Source organism: Cebidichthys violaceus, unplaced genomic scaffold (genome assembly GCF_023349555.1).
Source record: "Cebidichthys violaceus isolate CVI_PGR_0920_01 unplaced genomic scaffold, fCebVio1.0.p SCAF_42, whole genome shotgun sequence".
Classification (NCBI taxonomy): domain Eukaryota; kingdom Metazoa; phylum Chordata; class Actinopteri; order Perciformes; family Stichaeidae; genus Cebidichthys; species Cebidichthys violaceus.
In genome coordinates this window covers 651,021-673,945 of record NW_027176617.1, presented here as the reverse complement: position 1 = coordinate 673,945, position 22,925 = coordinate 651,021, and the positions used below count along the sequence as shown (strand labels likewise).

At 41.9% G+C, this 22,925-nt stretch overlaps 1 protein-coding gene across 5 annotated transcripts in view; it reads right to left on the bottom strand.

Moving 5' to 3' along the window:
- The window catches only part of znf704 (zinc finger protein 704), a 54,593-nt gene that overhangs the window by 10,804 nt on the left and 20,864 nt on the right, over window positions 1-22,925 (bottom strand). For 4 of the 5 annotated variants that reach the window (XR_011104956.1, XM_068728486.1, XM_068728487.1 and 1 more), the window contains exons 3-8: window positions 7,583-7,686; window positions 5,915-6,192; window positions 2,673-2,773; window positions 1,944-2,238; window positions 1,102-1,236; window positions 691-782 (exon numbers count right to left, since the gene is read on the bottom strand). Coding sequence is in view for 4 of the 5 variants with exons in the window: in XM_068728486.1 (XP_068584587.1) it covers window positions 691-782; window positions 1,102-1,236; window positions 1,944-2,238; window positions 2,673-2,773; window positions 5,915-6,192; window positions 7,583-7,686 (1,005 nt within the window). In the remaining variant the exon portion in view is untranslated. The remainder of the gene's footprint in view (window positions 1-690; window positions 783-1,101; window positions 1,237-1,943; window positions 2,239-2,672; window positions 2,774-5,914; window positions 6,193-7,582; window positions 7,687-22,925) is intronic. The other variant, XM_068728489.1, reaches the window with a different exon arrangement.

The window sequence follows — 22,925 nt, the reverse complement described above, 5'->3', positions numbered from 1 at the left end:
AAATGGAGAAAAACTGATGAAACTGACATGATGGAGAAGACTGTACATTATTATCTGGTTTAACAATATCATGAGCTCTCGAATCAATCTCACAGAAACATGTGGAAGATCGACTTAAAGAGCCAGGCTCGCCATCCGTTTCCAATAATTATGCTAAGCTCAGTTAGCCGACTGCTGTCTGAAGCTTCATATTTATGTACAGATATAAGAGTGGAAATCTAACTTCTTATCTAACTCAAGAAAGCAAATGATGAAACTATTCTGTTAAGTAGACTCCAGTGTTTTTCACAGGAACAAAGCCTTTTCTAAAAGCAGCTAAACCACCATCAACAGACAACAATGTCTTAATATGGTAAATAGGAATCACCACATAAATCATACAATCTAAAACAGCTTGGCTCCTTATTGAAGTGGATTAGGCAAATCACAGGATGAATCGAGCTGATTGATGGTGACTTTTCTTTAATTAAGAGTCATTGAGCTGATTTGTGGGAGTCAATATTTTTCACCTTTTATCACATGGTGTTTTTGACTCAGTCAGGTATAATTGAAGAAGAAAATCATATTAGATGCATTGGCTTAAATATGAATTGTGTCTTGGTAATATCTAATATGCCCTTTAAGTTTGTTCGAGCTTTAATTAAAGCTACACAGGAGATGTGAGGTAAGCGTGCTGTGAGGATCCCGTACCTGAGGGCAGTGGTGGCTCTGGGAGGGGACGAGAGGACGGCGATGGTCTGGGAGCGCTGTTCCCCAAAGCCCTGGCTTTTACTGGGGGACACCTTAGGAAGGCAGACAAATGTATGATTAGAGGAACCCAAATGTAGATACACGTATGTGGCTGAGAACAAATGCTTGGTCTTGCATTACATTACATTACATTCATTTAGCAGACGCTTTTATCCAAAGCGACTTACAATTCAGTATCTATCTACACACCGTAGACGCAGCTACGGGTTAATTTTGGGGTTAAGTGTCTTGCTCAAGGACACATTGACATGAGACTAGTGGAGCAGTAGCTGGGGATCAAACCACCGACCCTCTGATTGAAAGGCGGCCCTGCTTAGCCACGGTCTTGCATGTATGTAAACGTTTCCTCACCGTGGCTCCAGTGAAAGTGACGGGTGGGGACTGCCAGGAGATGCTAAAGCTGGAGCTGTTGGTGGGAGTGAAGCTGGTGGAGGCTGGGCCGGTCGAGTTACTGCCGCTGGACGGGATGGACACCGGAGCCGTGGCCTGAGGGCAGAGGAAAAGGTGAGAATGGTGGTATTTTCTAGCCCAGTAGAACAATGTACATAGACCAGGAGTACTTCTATGGCCTCTACAAATCATTTTTCATTCTCAAAACCATAACATTCTAAATGACGTATCTTTTTATGCGTTTGTAACTGCTGCTTGGTTTGGCTCTGTGCAATGGTATCTGGGGTTGTGTAATTGCTTTATATTTGAAATGATTATACAATTCTTCATTTGAACATTAGGCATGTCACTTTAAAAAAAAAATGTCTCCAGTCATCAGAAATTCATCAGTCAACTTCATAAAAACTCTTCAATTAAATTAAGTAATAATAACTAATGTTGCTGTTATGTGGCTACACGCACGTTGCCGTCACATGAAGTGATGGATTGGGTCATTATTCCACACACAATTCATTGTTCAAACCTGCTGCTGTGTGTTAATATACAACAACTGTTAAGTCGCTGTGATATCATTCGTGTTTTTTGTAAACACTGAGACACATAATCACCATAATGAAGACCCTGGTAGTAGTGTGTGAGAGAAAATATGTGCATTTTGTGTAGCCTGATAAGTGTGTTGTGGTGTGCATATTGATCCGGAGAGCGCATCGATTGTGTGTGATGCACACAGACCTTAATCTTGCCTGTGTGTGTGTGTGTGTGTGTGTGTGTGTGTGTGTGTGTACATGTGCCCACTCGCTCACCTGGTAGGCGTGGTCCGTGTGGATGAGGTAGAGCGCGCTGGGCGCAGAGCGGCTGAGCGGGGTGGCGCCGCCACCGTGAGGCTCCTTGGCGTTGGACGGCTGCGGAGGCCTGTGGGAGTCCGACAGCTGGCTGAGAAGCGGGTGAGGAGAGGAGGGAGGGGGAGGGGGAGAAAGGACGGACGAAGACACGGGGGACAGGCTGCTCAGCCCGTCGGCGACCGAGTCTGTGTTGAGCTTGATCTCCGTATAGTAGAAGTCCTCCTCGCCGTCACTGCAGTCCGAGTCACAGCTACGCCTACAAACAGACAAGAGGACACAAGTGGTGAGGGGCGACGGAGAGAGGACAGACATAGAGAGGAAGATGAAGACAAATGTCCCCGTGAATGCTGATTACTCCACATCTGCAGTCACAGTGCAGTCACACACACGACCCCCGCTCCCCCTTCAACATTAATGTTTTTCCTCCGACCAACTAAACACCGTCATCTGCAATTAATCAAAGCAGAACCTCAGTTTAATTGAATGTCAGTTTGAATGTGTGATTCATCCGATATCATTGTTCTCCTCCTCCACCCTCTCTCCCAGAGCAAGAAGTGTCACCGTGGCGATAATCCATCAGCAATTAATCTACCGTTTTGACAATGAAGCTGGTTGAAAGAGGGGAAGTGAAAAAGGTTCTTTCTTTGAGTGGACTTTTGCTTAGGTAGGCAGTGTGTGCTGGTGTCTTACCCCAGGTGGATGGTGCGGATGTGTCTCTGGATGCCGACAGCGGTACTCAGCACCTTGCCACAATTCTTCCACAGACACTTGAACATCACCTTCATGGAGTTCTGAAGGAAACACCCAAAGTATGGCAGCCACAGTCAGAAAACACAGCAGCTCATAAATGGTTTTGTGTTGATGAAAGCGTTTGCTGTCAAGTCATGATTCCTTATACGGTATAACATCCGTGTTTGGTTCATGTTTAAAAAAGGATTCCTCTATCACCGCAGAGTAAATAACAAGCAATCAGATGTGTGCGGTTAAACTCCCTGAGTGGTTTTCTGATGATATATGCATTAAACTTACTGACTCATTTCATTAAATCCATCTCTATAATACAGAAGGTGAGATATATCTGGTATTTCCCTCCAGAGTTGGTCAACTATCCTAAACTACATCATTTCTCCCTCATCATCAAGCCGGTAGGAGAATGTTTCAGGCCTCTCAAGTGACTGCGTAACATAGAAGCATATTGATTGCTCAATGGAACTGAGGCACATTCTCTCTCTCTCCCTCCCTCTCTAAGGGGGCAATTTAGAATTTTATGTATTGACTTCTTTTTTTTATCTTTACTATTTATATTATTACTTAATCTGCAGGATTGGACAGAAATGAAAAACCGTGGATTAGCTGCCATGTGTAAAGATTAGATCATTGCTACACGTATATATGTGTATATATATATATATATATATATATATATATATATATATATTCTTTTAATTTATTTATGCTTTTATTTTATTTATTTTCAGGTGTCAATTTTCCAATTTTCTTTGGAATATAGCCACATTTTTAATATTATTAAAAATTATATTTTTAAATCAGAAGCCAGTAGTATTTATCATTCAATATTCTTGGAGGGAGGGAATGATTCATCAAAGCCAAAAAAACAATTGAAAGCATATTGCTTTATTAAAGTGGTTATTATGCTATTGAAACATGTGGATTATTGTTTGTGATGTCATATTGCCTCTGCTGTCTAAAACTGTGAATATTTACTGTAAACTGACGACAAATGAATGAAATAACTTCCCACTAAATGCACTTTCATCTTGAACATCAACATTACTGTAACATCTGTGTCTGACCACGCATTTATCCAGGAGCTGAGTGAGGCCGAATCACAGTGAATGTTTCTCTGGTTGTGAGCTGGTGAATATCCTGTATCTTTTATCCGTCTACTGTAATTACACCACTGGCCTCTGAGAGAGACTGCACTTTGTTTTTCATGGAGTGAAAAGCCCTGCGTGCTTTCTTCCTGCCCTCTTGCTTCCCCGCTCTGAGCCATTATAAATGGTCCTCTACAGTAGGCCTGTCTGTCAAACTATTGTTGAGGGGGCTGATTTAATTTCGACAAGATGTTTCTTTCTTTTCTTTTTCATCCTTTTTTTCAGAAACGCATGCACACACAACAATCATCCATTCCCCCTGTGCATTGTTTTGTGTTTGGTTAACAAAAGCCTGTTTTGTGTGTGTGTGTGTGTGTGTTATTCCCTTTTAAAGACGCGTTTCAGTTAATTAAATGGTGTGCTCCAAACAGCATTGTCTTGCCAAGAGAGACGCAAGAGCACAAGAGGAGCGTGTAGATAAATCTATGTGAAACCTTGGCATTGTACATATACCGTGTGTCTGTGTGTTTATGTAAGTCAACTTCATTGTTATCCAAGCTTATTAGAAAATCTGTTTTTGTCTCCATCCACACTCCATTCTCTCTTCCCCTTTTCTGTTATTACCGTTAGTCCCCCTTTAATTCTTCTTCTTCCTCTCTCTCCTTCACACTTCTAAATATCTCTCTCCCTGTCGTTGCCCTTCTTTGTCATAAGTCTCCAATTAATACAGACCAATGTGGAGCTCACCTAAGAGTCTTTATCGATTTTTAGAGGATCTTTATGTTTACTGTAGCGGGTATTAAAATCATTACTGCTGTTGCGAAGCAGCTGCATGTGAAGACTGATAAGTAATTATGAAGGGCAAATGTCTAGGGAGGACACACACACACACACACACACACACACACACACACACACATATATACAGAACGAGGGGAGAGGGGGCGAAAACATCGGCGAGAGCTGGAGAGGAAGTGGGGAAGAAAGGGGGAGAGAGAGTGAAAGGAGGAATAGATGGATGATACCGACAGCAAACGACAAACCAGCAAGTAAGAGTGCTGATAAGGAGAGAGAGAGTTAAAAAGGGAGAGCAAAGCAATATAGATCTGAAAAAATAATGAGTGACACTGTGCTGTGGATGTGATGAGCTGTCAGTGGAGTGTAGAAATGAGATGAGGCAAAATGATGAGTGAGAAAGAAACAGCGTATGTGTGTGTGTGTGTGTGTGTGTGTGTGTGTGTGTGTGTGTGTGTGTGTGTGTGTGTGTGTGTGTATGCGTGCTGTGCTCATAACATCTGTGCAGCAAAGACAAAACGACCACTGGAGCAAAAAGGCTGCGCGTCCTTTCCTGTCCCATTTTCATCTCTGCCAATCAGTCAGTCAGAGTCTCAGCTACACCCGTAACCTCGGAGGTTAATATCACGGAGTGTTGAAGGAGGGAAGCATCAAGCAGCTCGCGTGCTTCTGACAGCTCCTTATTGAGAGATCCGCCTGTTATCAGGAGAGCTGCTGCCGTTCTTCCTTAAGCGCCTTTAATATGCGATGACACATTGAAATAAAAAGAAAATTCCTACAGAGCTGTTGTGACTGTTTCAAACTTTTAAGGCCATATAAGGTCATGATCACAAAACAATTTGGATTCCTAGAAAGTGTGAGGACTGAGGAAGTAAGTTTATTCTTCAGACATTGTCTTTTTGTTTGTTTTGGTGAGTATTCAGACAAGTGTGTTATAAGTAGGTTGTTTTATGACAGAATAAAAACTGAAATCTGAGTTCAGCTATTTTAAAAGACGCTACAAGTGATAATGAAGAGCAGGAAGGGACTGAGTGGAGGTTTAAACAGTTGAGGTTTAGTGGAGTAAGCAGCTGTGTCTGTTCCACTTCATACCAGATGATGGCTGTCATGAACAAGAACACGGAGAAGAAGAAATGTAGCCGTTTGCTAACTGTCTGGTGTTTCAGGTGTGTAACGTAATTTTCAAATGCCTAATTTGAAATGCCTTCGATTACTAATTTACCAAGATGTGTTCTCAGCGAACAGAAGCAGAACTGGCCTTAGTCTCAGTCTGTTAACTCAGACGTCGTCTACAGTATTCACCTTGCGCTTGCGAGGGATGGGCTCATCGAACAGAAGGCTGCTGCCGTCCTGCTCATCCAGGCTGGGGTCCTCAGGCCCTGTGGGGCCGGGTCCCACACCGCCCATGCTGGGCACACGGAAGGGCTTGAAGCTGTCGGCGGACAGCGGTGGAGAAGGCGTCGACGGGTTCGACTGATCACTGGCGGCAGACCAGCTCCAGTAGCCCCCTGAAGAGCTGTTGCTGGACGGGGTGAAGGGCCCAGCTGAACCGTTTTCCTTCCACGAACCGCACAGGCCTTCTAAGAAGATGGACAGAAAGGTGAGATGGAAAGGGGAAGTGAATAAGATCACAGTTAAAATAAATCAAACTATTTGTAGATGATACAACTCCAGAAAAACGTGCCAGTGTTCCTCCATCAATGATGGGAGATCAAGACATTCAATTAACTTCAAACCGCTTTATTTGCACTTCACACAAAAGAGCCTCCCAACACCACTGTTGTCTGTGACACAATGAATTCACTTTTTTTTTTTACTTTTTTTGTTCTGTGATTGCGCTGAGACACGTCCAAGGTCTTGTTTTTTTAGATCAAAGAAACATTTCTTTTGAATATCAGCTACAAAAGACATTTCACTTTGTGAAGGTTGAGGCTGGGGGAAACTTTAGAGTGTGTACATATCTGAGAAAGTATGTGTGTGTTTTGAAGTATGTGTGCGTGCGAGTCAGAGAGTTAAGAGCAGACCTGGTTTGTTTGGTTTCGTGAAGCTGCTTCTTGCTTCTTTCTTAACTTTAAGTTTCACATTAAAGAGGAAGTGGCTCACCAACAATAATAAAGCTGCTCTGATATGCATTTGGTTTTGTGGTACAGAAATATTAAGAAGTGCTAATAATTTCAAAATAACATTCTTTTTTTTAAATAAGACAACTCAAGACAATTCAATGAGAGTTGAATTGAAATTGAAATGTCACCCTGGTGCTGTATGCATGACAACCTACTGTGTGTACTGATGTAAATACACATTGTATGGTCTCCGACTTGTGTGCATCTGTTTGACTACAAGATAAAACTGTACAGTTGGTATTTAAAATCCACTCTGTGCATGTGAGCATGATGTATGTGATGTACATTTCACATCTGACCATGTCTGTGCATGTGTGAGTGTGTGTGTGTGTGTGTGTGTGTGTGTGTGTGTGTGTGTGTGTGTAACTGTGATAACACATGCATGGTGGTTGGAGGGTTGGCAGCATCTCTGCTCGGTTGACTGAACGGTCGTTCGGTTGCGCAGACTACCCGAGTGGTTTGCGTGCAACGGCGGTAACGGGGCACTTTGGATTTCCGCCACCGTGTTTGGTGGCAGAGATCCAGACTCATTGTGCTTTTCCGTGGATTTGCAGGAATCACTGATGAGCGAATCCTAAAGCACAGCAGGTGGCAGTAATTTATCAACCTAAGCTTGCACATGCATTCACCAGATAACAGCTGTGAGGGAATGAAAAGTCAGTGTCTAAGCAGAACATACAAATTACAGACTTGGGCCATGCAATTCTTTCACGGGGTCGTTTTTCATAAAGATTCTGAGAGTGAGGGAATGATTCATCAAAGCCAAATAACAATCTAAAGCAAATAGTTCAATGTGTCACAAGAACATCCCCCACTAACTGAGTTGTTTATTAGCAGTAATACTCACCGTTGACTTTGACAGGTGGACTCCTGACCAGCGGGCTGGTGGAGAGACTTGTCAGCACCATGGCGGCCGTCACCTTGTCCATGTCCACTTCCTCCTCTGACCGTCTGTGAAAACACAACAGAAACAGAGGATTTTACTGAGCACATGCTGCTCCAAATATATTATCATTTCATTATCACTGAAGAAGACTCCACTGTACGTACGTACACACACACACACACACACACACACACACACACACACACACACACACACACACACACACACACACCAAATGTCTGCAGTTGGACATGAGCTGAGTGTGCAGCTCAAGAACACAGTGAGTGTGCGTCTTCATCTTTTAACTTCAGAAGCTTTCAGACAAAAAAAGAACAGGCCCTCTGGTCTCAAACTAACTCTAGCTTTGCATTCTGCAACATAAGCTTCTAATTAAATCTAAGTTGTATATTTTTATGTCCTTTGTGGGCGACTGATGCAATCACCCAGACATCGTTAGACAAATCAACAGCCAACAGCTGAAACGCTGCTGTACAAAATCAGAATAGATCAATGTAAAGCTTAACTAGACTGATGTGGGTCTTGTATTCAATCCCTAAAGACTATTAACAACACAAGCTCAGTGCTGTACAGTGCACACACTAGCCAATCCATATAACAGACAAACCACACACAACACACGCTTCTGTCTCTTCTAGTTGGCGCGTGGCAAACGCATCAATTAGAAGAGACATATTGAAGGCAGGTGTCTTAATCCTCTCGCATGTATTCCTCAGACAGAGGCGATCCATGTGATCAAAGGGATGTCAATAGCTGTATTACCGACAGTATACTTATGGTACGTGCTCACTATTAACATAACAAGCAGCGTGTGTGTGTGTGTGTGTGTGTGTTTTGTTCCTGAGCATGCCAGACTTTGATGGTGCGTGGAAGCCCAATGATCAAAGTCAATTCTATTACAATGATGAAATCTCGTGCTGCCTTGAAAAAAAATTATGGCATCAGCCATCACCGAGTTTTTATAGCCGCTGAGATCAAATGGTTACACCGCATCTTAATTGGTATAAATCCAGTAACAAGTAAAGTGAAATGCAACACATCTTTTACTCTCCTGATACCTGTCAAACAACAAATAAATGCCCACTTAAAAGTGTGACGATAAAGGATTGTACAAGTTATGAAAAAATAAGTAAGGTGATGCAATAATTATTCTCCTCCGTCAGCACTTGTGTCTGTACTTAAAAAACATCTGCAGCAGCGGCTACGCTGGTCCTCTCATATCGGATCACGGCTCAATTCAGCGGCAACTAAAAAGAAGTCCTGCCCAAATGTCAATTTGATCCTTTAAGTCGAGAACATTCACACTCAGAAGAAGTGTGTTAGTCAAGACTCCACCTCTTAAGGTTTGCTGTGACTGGATGTGGTATAAAAAATTGTGAAACAAATGAGTCAAGGAGAAGATGCAAACAGATGTGTTCTCGCTCTGCTTGGTTGAAATTATACAAAGACCCATTCGCTGGTTATGAAAGTGATTCAACTATAATCTTCACATTCTTGAACAGCAGCACAACAGAGAGGGAACAAGGTATACAAGAGCACTAGGATTCCTTGGTATTGAATTGAAAAAACAACAACATCTGTACCGTCCAATGATTGTTTCTCACAAATGTGCACAGCAAAAAGCATTGAACGCCTACTGAATTTAAAGGTGTGGCACTGGAACTATCTAGAAACTCCCCAACTGTGTCTTCCCAATTCAAGACATTTCAGCTTGAATATAATCAAATCAAAAACAAATAACAGGAAAGCAACCACAAAGACAAGGACCACATGATCTGTCACATGAAGGCTTCGGCTGTGATTACTACACTCTGCATCCGTCTTGTACGGCAGACATAAACAGAGGCTCCTCTGTCATGTTGTAGTTTCATTTCTGCCGTGTCATCCCACTGTAAAGCATGACAGGGACCTGGGAGACATGATGTGATGACTTTCACCGCCCCCTTTCACTTGGGCGACAATTCACACCCTGACAGGACACGACCCGGAGCGTACTGTACGACCAAAGGCAACAGTGGAGAGGCTTAACGGCAACATCAGTGTTAAACGTGTTGAGTGGCCCCGTCCAAGCCCAGACGTGACTCCCCGTGTTTATTTTTAGAACGGCTTTAAGGCACAGATGCTCCCCGTCCAAGTTGACCGAGCTTAAGCAAATCTAGAGAAGAAGAAAGTCACCAAAATCCACATGTGCCAAACAAACACTGATGTGTTTAAAGATGACTTGGACGACTCAAAGCTGGCAGACGTTATTTCACAATGTAAAGGAGTGACTAAAGGAAGTTTAAATGAGACTTTTAGTCTCTATAAGGTCACATCTTTATATTTTTACATCTCATTAAACACTTTCTGGAGTATGCATTATGGATCGTGTTTTGTCAAACCCACTTTGAATCTAGTCATGTCTATGAGGTGATCCCAAGACTTTTCTATAATAGGGAAGTAAAGTACAAAAAAGCAGAGCAGCTCTTACTGCTTAACTGGAGGTTTGTACCTTGGTACAAGTTGACACTTCTTACATTTTTTCATATTTTATGACTTTTGTTTCTCCCCCAAATCCCCATTTTCAGTGCAAATGTGAATTGTTTGAACTGTAATGAGTAGCTGACAGGGCTGCATGTCAATCCAAGAGCTGGTAACTGCCAAGATAAAACAGTAGAGGAAGTCTGTGTGCTGATGATGAGACATTCATTACAAATTGGTTTATCTGTGGCGAAGCAACCAAGTAAAAGTTGATCAACAGTGTTTTCACTGCCCAGAGCCCCGTTGAAGCCTGATCTTTGTGTCTCTTTGTTTCTGTGCTGCTCCACAAACCTAAGCGGTTGTTGTTGGCTGTGTGTTTCTCCAGATGCACTCAGTGAGGCCTCATTGTTGGCTGCTGGTGCCTAGTGAGGGCTGAAGGCATGTGTTAGCAACTACAAGTTAAAGAAGCTAACTGAGCAACAGGGACTTTCCAAAGTTTCTTTTTCAAACAGAAACAGACTCTGGGAAGATGTTTCATTTTTCATAAAACTGAACAGAGCACAGAGCAGTTGTGTACAATGTTGATAAAAGTGTTTTGGATCAAAATTCAGTAGTCGCAGGGTATTGACAGAGACATGTTACTACCAAATTCTACGCCCTTGCATTAATGTGAAAGCTATTAAAAGTGTATTAACTTCACAGGCAAAACGGAGAGATTGGGTTTCTGTGTGAGAGGAGAGCATTTGCTAACAAAGAAAGAGCCTCAGCCTCCATTAGCTAATGTCTAGTTTATTACCCTTTCCACTGTTGAATATGATGTCATTACAGCCTCCACATAAATCAAGAAACAAAGCTGCATACACAACCACCACCCCCACCCGACATCTCCGCCGTAAAACCACTTCCTGGTCACCTTGGGAGGCTGTCATGTGACCGTAGATATTATCTCCGTGGCAACAGTGACAGACAATGATTACTGGGTGCTTTGTCTGTCTTGAATAAGAAATCTCAGAAAAGCACATTAGGATGAGGAATAATTAAGAAGTAATGTATGAGCGGCTGGGAAAGGGAATTTCCCCAAATCACATTTGCCATTAGTGGTCTTATCAAACTTAGTTTTGGTCCAAGTGCTTATTATGGCTCTAATTAACACACACACACACACACACACACACACACACACACACACACACACACACACACACACACACACACACACCAAGAGCATGTGTGTTTTCTGTGTGTGTGTGTGTGTGTGTGTGTGTTAGGGCGACACATGATAAAGGGCTTGATACATGTGACACAGAAGACGTATTGGGAGGGTTAATGGATGGGTAAGTGAATTCTGATAAATGAGTTTGGTATGTTGCCGTGTTTGTGTGTGTGTGTGTGTGTGTGTGTGTCAGAGTGTGTGTGATTTTAAATATTCTTACTTCACTAACTTGCAATAAAACATCCTCCAATATCTGACCCCTGAGGCCTCCTAAGTGGAACATTATCATGTTCATCAACAGAAAACTAGAGAGAAAGTGAAGAGCCGGCTTACTAATGCACATTACACATAGATCCATGTCGTTTATTCCTGCTGCTGGCTATTCATAACCGGGAAATTAGTTTATCTGTAAATGCCAAACAAACATAGATGCTGTTTAAATGACCTGAAGAAAAAGGCCAGTGACGATATGTATCCTGTTCAGGTGCATCGCCATACAGTATGAATGACACCTGCCATTAACAGAGAACTGGCCATTTGCTACTGAAGAACTACTAGGTAGATCCTTTATTGAGAACATTGTGAACACATGTTGAACACAAACTACAGGAGTTAAAATTAGAATCATAGAGGAGTTGGGATTCATCCCTGCGAGGGAATGGAGACACAAGTAAAACAACAGCTCCCTCTTCAGGGGTTCTGATGAGATTAGTGGGAAATATGGCTGTTTGCCAACCTGCCAAAAAGCTGTGTATGCTTGTGTGTCTGTGTTAGTGTGTGCGCGAGCATGTGTGGTGTGCACGTAATGTGTGAGAGGAGGGTGTGCTGAAACTTGTACTTTCCCTGGACAGATGTGCCAACTCCTTTTTCTAGGTACCACAAGTGAATTCAACAAAACAAAGGGCCTGCATGAGAATAAGAGAGACGCAGGATGGCAGGGTGTGTGTGTGTGTGTGTGTGTGTGTGCGTGTGTGAGGCAAAGTCTCCACCATTGTGGGGCACATGCAGTGTCCAGTTTCAAACTAAACACTGGGCAAGGAGTGAGACAATAACAGGGGTTCAAGTTACTGTGGCCATGTTAGTTTGACAGGTAGATGTGATCCAATGAAATGTGGGTCTGTCTTTTGTTTTTCGTGCGAGAGGGTGCAAATATTTTTCGAAGGTAAAGATGTAAATCTTCAGAACACCACTGAATAATTGAATGAATTGCCATCCACATTAAGTCCCATGTTCACGACTTCAAACTTAAACGGTTCAAAACAGAATTTAAAGATTCCCTTGAACAAAGCTACGGGCACCTCTAAGTGAAACCATGGTACAAAGCCTTTGAAACGAATCATTTTCACCACTTATCCTGGAACATTTGGCTGCAGACACAAATCGACGTCTCTAGGGAAACTTCTACCCAGAGTAAACAAAATAATCACAGGTCACATTCTTGACAAGTTCAGATGCAATACAGTCACATGTAGCCACACTGCAATACTCAGTTTAAAATGTGTAATCTTTTTTTTAACAAACTCCTACTCCAAACTAATTCAGACTAAATGGGCCACGGTCAATCTTTATGGGTTACAGGAATTCTCCTGAAAACAGAGGCCTTGCAGTGCTGCCCAGCACACACCCCTCTCACTCCTACACTCCTCTGTCTGTACCGCGTCCTCTCGCTCCTCTTCCTCCTTTCACCCCTGCAGGACTTTAAACTCTCGCTGCCCCTCTCACCCACACCCACTTTCCCTCCCACACTTTGAGCGGCTTGGAATTTTGTTGCTGCCGAATCACACTGTGAGCAAAGTAGGTGAGAAAGAAAGACAGAAACAGGGAGTGTGTTTATGTGTGTGTGTGTGTGTGTGTGTGTGTGTGTGTGTGTGTGTGTGTGTGTGTGTGTGTGTGTGTTTGGGTTGGCCTGTCTCTTTGATGGTGAGCAGTGCAGGGAGGTCTACTCATTTATTATAGCCACTGGACTATGACGCCTATTTCCTCCTCAATAAGCTCCTATAAATCAGAAAGCTTCTCCTATGCCATGTGCTTATCGGATCTCTTCCTGTCCCTCCCTCACAAAACCACAAAAGGAATCTGCATAGGACACGAGGCTAACATGCATGAAGGGCACAGCTTTTGATTGGCAGATGTGTATGAAGGAACACACAGGAATTTTTTCTTTGACATGCTTGTGTGCATCATTCGGGCTCTAGAGATGTTACAGATAACAGTCCACGGTTGGAAAACACACATCCTATAAATAGCGTTTCTATAAAACCTGAGAAATATGCAAGAGGGCATGTTATAGTATTGTGTTGTCTGTGAGGTGTGTGTGTGTGTGAGTGAGAAGTCTAGGCCTTCACTTACGACACACAAGAGGGTGTATGTGTGATTTGCACAGGTGCTGCTGACAGCTGCAGGCTGGTGTATGTATATATATATATATATATATATATATATATATATATATATATATATATATATATATATATATATATATATATATATATATATATATATATACAGTTGTGGTCAAAAGTTTACATACACTTGTAAAGAACATAATGTCATGGCTCTCTTGAGTTTCCAGTTATTTCTACAACTCTGATTTTTCTCTGATAGAGTGATTGGAACAGATACTTCTTTGTCACAAAAAACATTCATGAAGTTTGGTTCTTTCATGACTTTATTATGGGTTAACAGAAAAAGTGACAAAATCTGCTGGGTCAAAAATATACATACAGCAACATGAATTAGCAATTTTGGTGACTTAGAAAGTTGTGTCAATGAAATGAGCTTCATAGCATGGCCTCTTAACTTCTTGTGAGTGATTATGAGTGACTACAACTGGTGACTTCTCTGAGGCCATTTAAATAGGGCTCATTGGATACAAACGCCCACAAACGCTACAATGGGAAAGTCAAAGGAGCTCAGCATGGATCTGAAAAAGCGAATCATTGACTTGAACAAGTCAGGAAAGTCACTTGGAGCCATTTCAAAGCAGCTGCAGGTCCCAAGAGCAACAGTGCAAACAATTGTTTGCAAGTATAAAGTGCATGGCACTGTTTTGTCACTGCCACGATCAGGAAGAAAACGCAAGCTATCACCTGCTGCTGAGAGAAAATTGGTCAGGAGGGTGAAGAGTCAACCGAGAACCACCAAAAAGCAGATCTGCCAAGAATTAGAAGCTGCTGGAACACAGGTGTCAGTGTCCACAGTCGAGCGTGTTTTGCATCTCCATGGACTGAGAGAGGCTGCCGTGCAAGAAGGAAGCCCTTGCTCCAAAAGCGGCACCTTAAGGCTCGACTGAAGTTTGCTGCTGATCACATGGACAAAGATAAGACCTTCTGGAGGAAAGTTCTGTGGTCAGACGAAACAAAAATCAAGCTGTTTGGCCACAATGCCCAGCAATATGTTTGGAGGAGAAAAGGTGAGGCCTTTAACCCCAAGAACACCATGCCTACCGTCAAGCACGGTGGTGGTATTATTATGCTGTGGGGCTGTTTTGCTGCCAATTGAACTGGTGCTTTACAGAGAGTAAATGGGGATAATGAAGAAGGAAGATTACCTTCAAATTCTTCAAGATAACCTAAAATCATCAGCCCAAAGGTTGGGTCTTGGGCGCAGTTGGGTGTTCCAACAGGACAATGACCCCAAACACACATCAAAAGTGGTAATGGAATGGCTAAATCAGGCTAGAATTAGGGTTTTAGAATGGCCTTCCCAAAGTCCTGACTTAAATCCCATTGAGAACATGTGGACAATGCTGAAGAAACAAGTCCATGTCAGAAAGCCATGAAATTTAACTGAACTGCACCAATTCTGTCAAGAGGAGAGGTCAAAGATTCAACGAGAAGCTTGCCAGAAGCTTGTGGATGGCTACCAAAAGCTCCTAATTGAAGTGAAAATGGCCAAGGGACATGTAACCAAATATTAGCACTGCTGTATGTATATTTTTGACCCAGCAGATTTGATCACTTTTTCTGTTAACCCATAATATAGTCATGAAAGAACCAAACTTCATGAATGTTTTTTGTGACAAAAAGTATCTGTTCCAATCACTCTATCAGAGAAAAATCAGAGTTGTAGAAATAACGGGGAAACTCAAGAGAGCCATGACATTATGTTCTTTACAAGTGTATGTAAACTTTTGACCACAACTGTATATCAGGGGTGCACAACGGATCACAAAACTCACGGTTCGGATCGTACTTTGTTATAGTTATCTATAGTGTTTTTGCATTAAACACACAATTCAATTGATTAGGAAATAAAACAGTGTATTTTTAATTGATTTAAAAAAATCTTTTAATTTTAATGATGTATTATAAGCTGCTTAGAGCTAGTGTTAAGAAGTTAAACAGGTCATAATTTCCTTTCTAATATCTATTTTATATTGCTGTGAAAACATCTCCTTCAAACAACTGGATATATATGGATATATATAAGTTTTTCACCAAAAACTACATTTTACAAGATAACATTTGAACACATCTGTTGGAGAAAAATAACTTTTAGAATGATCAGTTGTTATTGTTTAACATACAAGGCTCCGTGAAGTCTGTGACTACTGTGTGAAATCTCTTCACACTCGTTATCCTCAGATGTTCCTCGTGTAGCAGTCACTGTGACCTTCTGTAAGGGACGATTGTATATCTTACTAAACGTAAAGATGACGTTTGCTTGTGTGGAAGGGGCAAGTTCAAGGCATGCCACGTAGCTTTATGCAAATGATTCTGTGCAAACGCACTTGTGTGTTATCTGAAGTATAAATATCAGAGACTCAGAGACAGACCTCTGAGCAGCCTTGATACATGACTTGTATGTGTTTCAACTCTGTCTCCTTCTTGCAAGAATAAATGTCCTGTGATAATTACTTTTACATCGGCTTCGAGTGAATTTCTCTAACAACATCATTATAACGTTATAATCTACCTTCGTCCAATACTCGATTTCACTGAACAGAGACTGAACGTATTATAATGTAGCTGAGTGGAACCTCCATAGCAGTTAGCGGTGCTGTCACCGTTACTAGCTCTCCTTCTGTTAAAATCAACACAGATTTGTTGTTAACAATGTAAAATTATCAGGGATCGACTAGAAATTAGCAAATGTGAGCTTGCTAACACGCTAGACTGATACGATGAACATGGTTGACATTATCCCTGCTAAATAGCAGCTAGCATTTAGCTCAAAGCACCACTGTGCAGCCTCATGAAGGTGCTGGCATGGCTGTTTCTGAACTGCACATCTGCTCTAGAAGCCACACACACGCACGCACGCACGCAGACATATAATCAAAGGGAACAAGTCCTCTTCCTAGCCATAACAACATATGCACTGGCCTGGCAGCTTGCTCCTTGAAATAGGAGCCACAGACATCTTTCCGTTCACACAGATTCCGCTTCAGCTCTTAAGAGTCAAAGTGTCAAACCTCCATCTGATTCACTGTAACTGGAGCTTTACAATGAACTGCTCCTCCACAGCTCAAAAACATCAAGATACACTTAATCAAACCAGAAACCAAACCTGTTTGTAAAACATATCTGACAATAATGTAAAAACTTTATTGTTTCTAAATTTCGAGAAACATGATCATAATAAAAAGCCTGGTCTTAATTGTCAAACATAACTGGACCAAGATACATACTGACTCAGGCTGGGAATTTAAGTCCCTACAGCAATGCCGCACAAAAACTGATATTTGATTCAGTTAAAAAATACCATGACTTCAATGTAGTGTTACTTTTTCTTTGTTATATTTAGTCATCAATGCATTAGATTACTAGATAATCTCTCATTAATCTTCACTGAGAAGTTGTCTCATGTCGGACACATTTATACAGATCGTGATAGATGGTTGTTGCAGACATGATAAAGCAGTTGATTAAAGAAAGCAGGTAATCTTGTATTAGTAAGATATTCACATGAACAGACAGCAGAGTTTGAAATACAAATACAAATAAGATGAAAAATAGTTTTCTATTGTTTTGTATTGAAGATATAAAATGTTGGCAAATACACAGGTCTAACATTGTGTCACTAAGAATTTAGCAAAATGTCACACAATATCAACTACACAAACTAGATGGGACGAGCTGACAGTGGAGACTCAGAAGACTCCTGCGAGGCTTCACTCTCTTTTGTGAAGTGGGGGAAATGAAGACATCATTAGGAGTGGTTGCTGACTTTCAAAGCTTTCAAGATCAAAAGACGAAAACAGGACTGTGTTCGAGAAATTGCTTTGTACGATCAATCAAACCCAAAGAACACAGACTTCTCTGACGACATTAAGTGAAACAAGGCATTGGTAGATCTTCCTTAAATAACTATCAAGTGTTTTTTTTTGTTTTCCTTGAAGGGAACATGAAATATCTAACAGGTTAAGAGTCTTGTCACTACTCTACAAAAGTTTAAATTGTCATTTTTTGTCCGTCATCAATCTTTTTTTCCCCGAGCAACCCATCTGTACAACCCACACCACCACCATTTCTTAAAAGCCGCGAAAATCCAGTGCACAATCTACTATAATGACCTGTACAGTGGATGGCTTATGGAATATTTATAAATTATATATATATATATATATATATATATATATATATATATATAAAATGTATAAATATATATATATATATATATATATATATATATATATATTTAATTTATAATTATATATATATAAATAATTGTAAAAGGTAGGTCATGAATAGCATAGGGCAGATGATGACATCATTAAGACTCAACAACAATAGTATTGCTGAGAGCCACACTGTGTCTAATCATCAGCATTTGCTAGAAGCTAATTAGCAGATTACTCATTAGCAACTTTTTTGCCTCTCTCTCTCTCTCTCTCTAGCTGTCCTCTGAACACAAACTTGGGTAAAGGACACGGAGCTATATACAGAAACATTTTTACACATGAGTAAGCAACAGTACGTGCAGATGGAAACAGACACACAGTGACCGCTAGTTCCCCCCCCCCCTTTTTTTTGAAACACTCACAGACAGACACACACTTCTGAAGGAACGCCCTCTGGTGAGAGCAGAACAGGGCGTGGCGTACATTAGCTTGGGCATGGAGCCAAAGACCCTCTGTGTGTTTACTTCTTCATGTGCCTGCAGACAGACAGCTACAGCTGTACAGTAGATACCCTGAATTATCATCAGGTCAACAGAGCCTGGTTTTATCTGCACATCTATCCATGTTTGCTTGGCCTTTGTCCTTTTTCTGCCTCTAATGCACTAAGAGAGATTACATAGAAAATGAAAAAGTAAATGGATAAGACTCAATGGTGACCTGCTGACACACACACCATTTTTCTCAATGTACAATTCACAACAGTTATACAGTGAGTGTTTTTCAGACTCTCTTCCTCACTCTAGTAAAGATCTTTAGTATCAGCCTCCCTCCTCTGTGTTGCACTTTAGCCTAGTTTCCATCTACACACACCACACCGCTGGGAGCACATACACATGATTACACACATAAAAACAAGGGAAACACTGCACGCGCGTGCAGTGTTTCCCGTGGTGTGTTTCCCGCGCACACACACACACACACACACACACACACACACACACACACACACACACACACACACACACACACACACACACACAATTGGAAATGAGCTCATACATGTAAATATAGACACATGGACAGGGGAGAAACAAATAATTCCACAGCTTAACGTGTTTTTTATCGTCATCTGGACCATGAAGCCATGTATATATATATAATTATAAATTAAATATATATATATATATATTTATAAATTATATATATATATATATATATATATATATATAATTTATAAATATTCCATAAGCCATCCACTGTACAGGTCATTATAGTAGATTGTGCACTGGATTTTCGCGGCTTTTAAGAAATGGTGGTGGTGTGGGTTGCACAGATGGGTTGCTCGGGGAAAAAAAACATGAATTAGTCGACTAATCGCCGTATAATATTCATGTATACTGTGGATCACCAAACCTTTCGAAGGGAAGCTACACAAGAAACTTCTCCATCACTTTATTTATTCTTCTGTGGGAGATCTTCAGGGTAGTGTTTGTATATGTTTATACAGGAGAGGGGCCGCGGGGCAGAGAAGCAGGTCTTGTTGAGAGTGAATGTGTACATGTCAGGTTGATGTATACGAGTCCTCCTTTCTTCTAATTTACCATCCATTAAGACAGTTAACCCCTTGAGCGACAGAGATGGAGGAAATAGGATCGTCCCGCCCTCTCCACTGTACTTTACCTTCTAATACGCCTTTTGATTGACACACACGCACACACAAAGCTTCAGTGGTGTGCCCTAGATTTGCACTATAGGTTGGGGTTCCTGCATAGATTCTACCCTTTGGGCTTGGGGGTGAACACACACACACACACACACACACACACACACACACACACACACACACACACACACACACACACACACACACACACTTTTGGTGGTTATGCCCTAGATTGATGATATAGGTTGGAGGACCCACTTATGCACCAGCCTCTGGGCTAAACACACACACACACACACACACACACACACACACACACACACACACACAGTACGTACACAAACACACACCACTAACAGGGTTCCCCTTCATCCAATAGTATTAGCAGGTGAGGTGAGTGAACAAATACAATTATACATTCATTCACCTCAGTCTCAAACTATTAAGTGTCATTTTTGGGGTAGTCCAGTGTCCCCACAAAACTGCACCGTACGTATGTAATCCTGATTGTGTGTGACTGCTGCATTATATTTGAACACAGCCTGCAGTTAAGATACACGCCTAGTTGTTTTTCCACTGCTATGTTTTGACTTATTCTGCTGTATTTACCTCTTGTGTCTAGATGTACTGAAGTAATCCCCTGTGAGTGTGCTATTGTTGCATCTCAGCGTGCTTTCCTCAGAGCCGAATCTGCCCTTACATCAAATAAGCACCTTGACAAACGAGTTTAAAGATACTGAGAAACCCAAATAACAAATACAATGTTGTCTCCTCTTTTAAGGCCACGGTGCACCCCACAAACGTACATCAGCAGCTTCAAAAGGCAGTGATTTGGATCTGTTACTTGAACTCGTGCTCTCTGCCCCTGTGAGGCACAATAAAGAAGCAACTCAAAAGCAACCGCATTAAGATGCTGATGTTCATTTGTATTGTCTGTCTTTCTCTTGTGAATCCTGCATAATAAAAAAGTCCACCAAAATGAAAAACAACCACATGAACATCATCGAAACAGCACAAACTTGGACGTCAATAATGTCACAAAACCAAAACCCGGAGGTACTGCTCCACTAATAGATGCTCTCATAGCTATAGAGATACCACGATAACAATGGGAGTAATAGGTGTAATGATGGAGACACATTTAAAATGCAAAACATGATGATGAGGGAGATGGAAGAAGGAAGAGGGTAGGAGGTGGGAGCAGAGATAAGCCATTTGACACACACACACACACACACACACACACACACACACACACACACACACTGATGGTCTTTCGCTGAATTGATGTTGCTGTATGCCCTAATGAGCAGAGGGACTGCACAGGATCTCACTGCTCCAAGCTACTCATTTGGCCCCGTGTGTGCGCACGTGTGTGTGTGTGTCTGCGCGCCACCTTTTCTGTTTCTGCTTGCAAGTACCTGCGTGTATGGATGCCTGAACGCATGCAGGCAAATGTGGCTATATGTGAATGTGTGTGTGAGTGTCAGAGAGCGAGTCAGTATGAGCAGTGAGGGGCTCGCCCACTGATGCGAACAAAAGCAGCAGCTATGAGAGTCATGACGACCTTTATAGTGGCTGGCTGGTAAACACCCCCCCCATCCCTTTATCCTCCTTTACTTTCCTCCTCTCTTTTGCTTCCTACAGTCCTCCATTCTTTCACCTCCATCTCTCTCTCTCACGTCGGATCAACACTGTTCGTCCACATGATGCGGTGCTGGAGTAAACAAAAGGAAGCGGCTGCAGGAATGAAGTATCTGAGCTGCATGTCAGAAATGGAGTAAATGAAGAGCCTGAGAGTGTGTAGCTGGAAGAGCAAACATCAGAGGATGTCTTTCTCTCTGTCTCTGTTATGCATTTTTTTTTTTCTTGCAGGGAGTGCTATAGCATGATTTATTCGTGTTGTGGCAGGCGTACCCGGCCGGGTGTCATTGTTCTGACTCTGAATGTGTGGAACTCACTTCCTGAATTACGAGTCAGGTGAACATGGTTCAAAAGGAGCTCTGAAAATCAACCAATATCTGGAGTATTAAATGTTGCATGTTTAATATTTAACATAAAGGAAATATCCGGGAGACATTAGCAATGAATATTTATAATAGATATATATAGTGTCATAACAGGGAACCCCGTATAGCAAATGGCATCTATGGACAATCAACATAACTGCTACCATAAACAATAACAGAGGGTCGCCTCTGAAACAAGTGTCACATGCTGCGCATGCATTTTGTACCATAAACATTTGATTAACTAATATATAACATGGTGTTTACACAAACTGCGTAGTGAAAGCAGCAGCTTCAGTCCTCCATCAGCATCTTCACAGGATGCGCTGAGGCCCTGTAGAGTGTTGGTTACGCACTTTTTCGCAGCACTCGGAGGCTGATACACAATAACTACAGTTACATGCATGAAAGAAAATATATACTTGAAGCTTAAAAATGTGCTTTGGGTTGCGTTTACTCATGTAAAACGCACATGAAATGCAACCTTTGTGCAGCCTGTTTGGACAGATGTATTAATCAAAAATAAAAGTGTATCTGTTCCATCAGATGCATGTGAGACGGGCGACTGAAAACCACCGCTAAGAACACCTCCAGTGCAGACGAGCCTTCATAGGGTATAATCACGATATTATTACCACATTCACGTGTAATACCTGTAGTAATAAAACTCCCTTTCAGGACAATTTCCAAGCATTTTCTACACATACAGAGCAATTGTTCGCTGGTTTGTGTCATCAAATAATCTAAAAACAGGTTAATAGAGGACAATGATCTCCTAACTAAATGCAGGTTGATGAAAAGTCACCTGGGCCACCTGAGCTGGCGCGACCATCTCTAATCAAAAAGGTGAGCTTTGGCCATCTCTACCTTTTCATCTTTTTTACCCCCCGTCTTCCTTCAAGGATTAAGGGAAGCTGCTCCTCCAGCTACCTTACACCTCATCAGTGCGTGTGTGTGTGTGTGTGTGTGTGTGTGTGTGTGTTCATTAGTGTTTATTGGCGAGTGCCGTAGTGATAATGGGGGTCATAAGAGCTGCACGAGTTAGCCCCGAGTGCTCTTTTCTCTCCACCTGCCCTCTGGACACACACAACCTGCCAATAAGTGCCATAAACCACACGGACATAAACACACGCAAGCACCCGTTTATCACCGCTGAGCTTGATTATAAACACCTTGGCTCTAACCATAGCGGATGTGAACGGACTGACACACACACACACCCACACACACACACATTTCAATGCACACCTCCAGCCCCTCAGCTCCCAGGAGAGTGATATACACAGTGGAGGAAGGGGCCTCTTTCCCAATTACACCTTGAAAAGGGGGTGGGGGTGGGGGGGCTGGGGAAGCTGTGTGTGTGTGTGTGTGTCAGC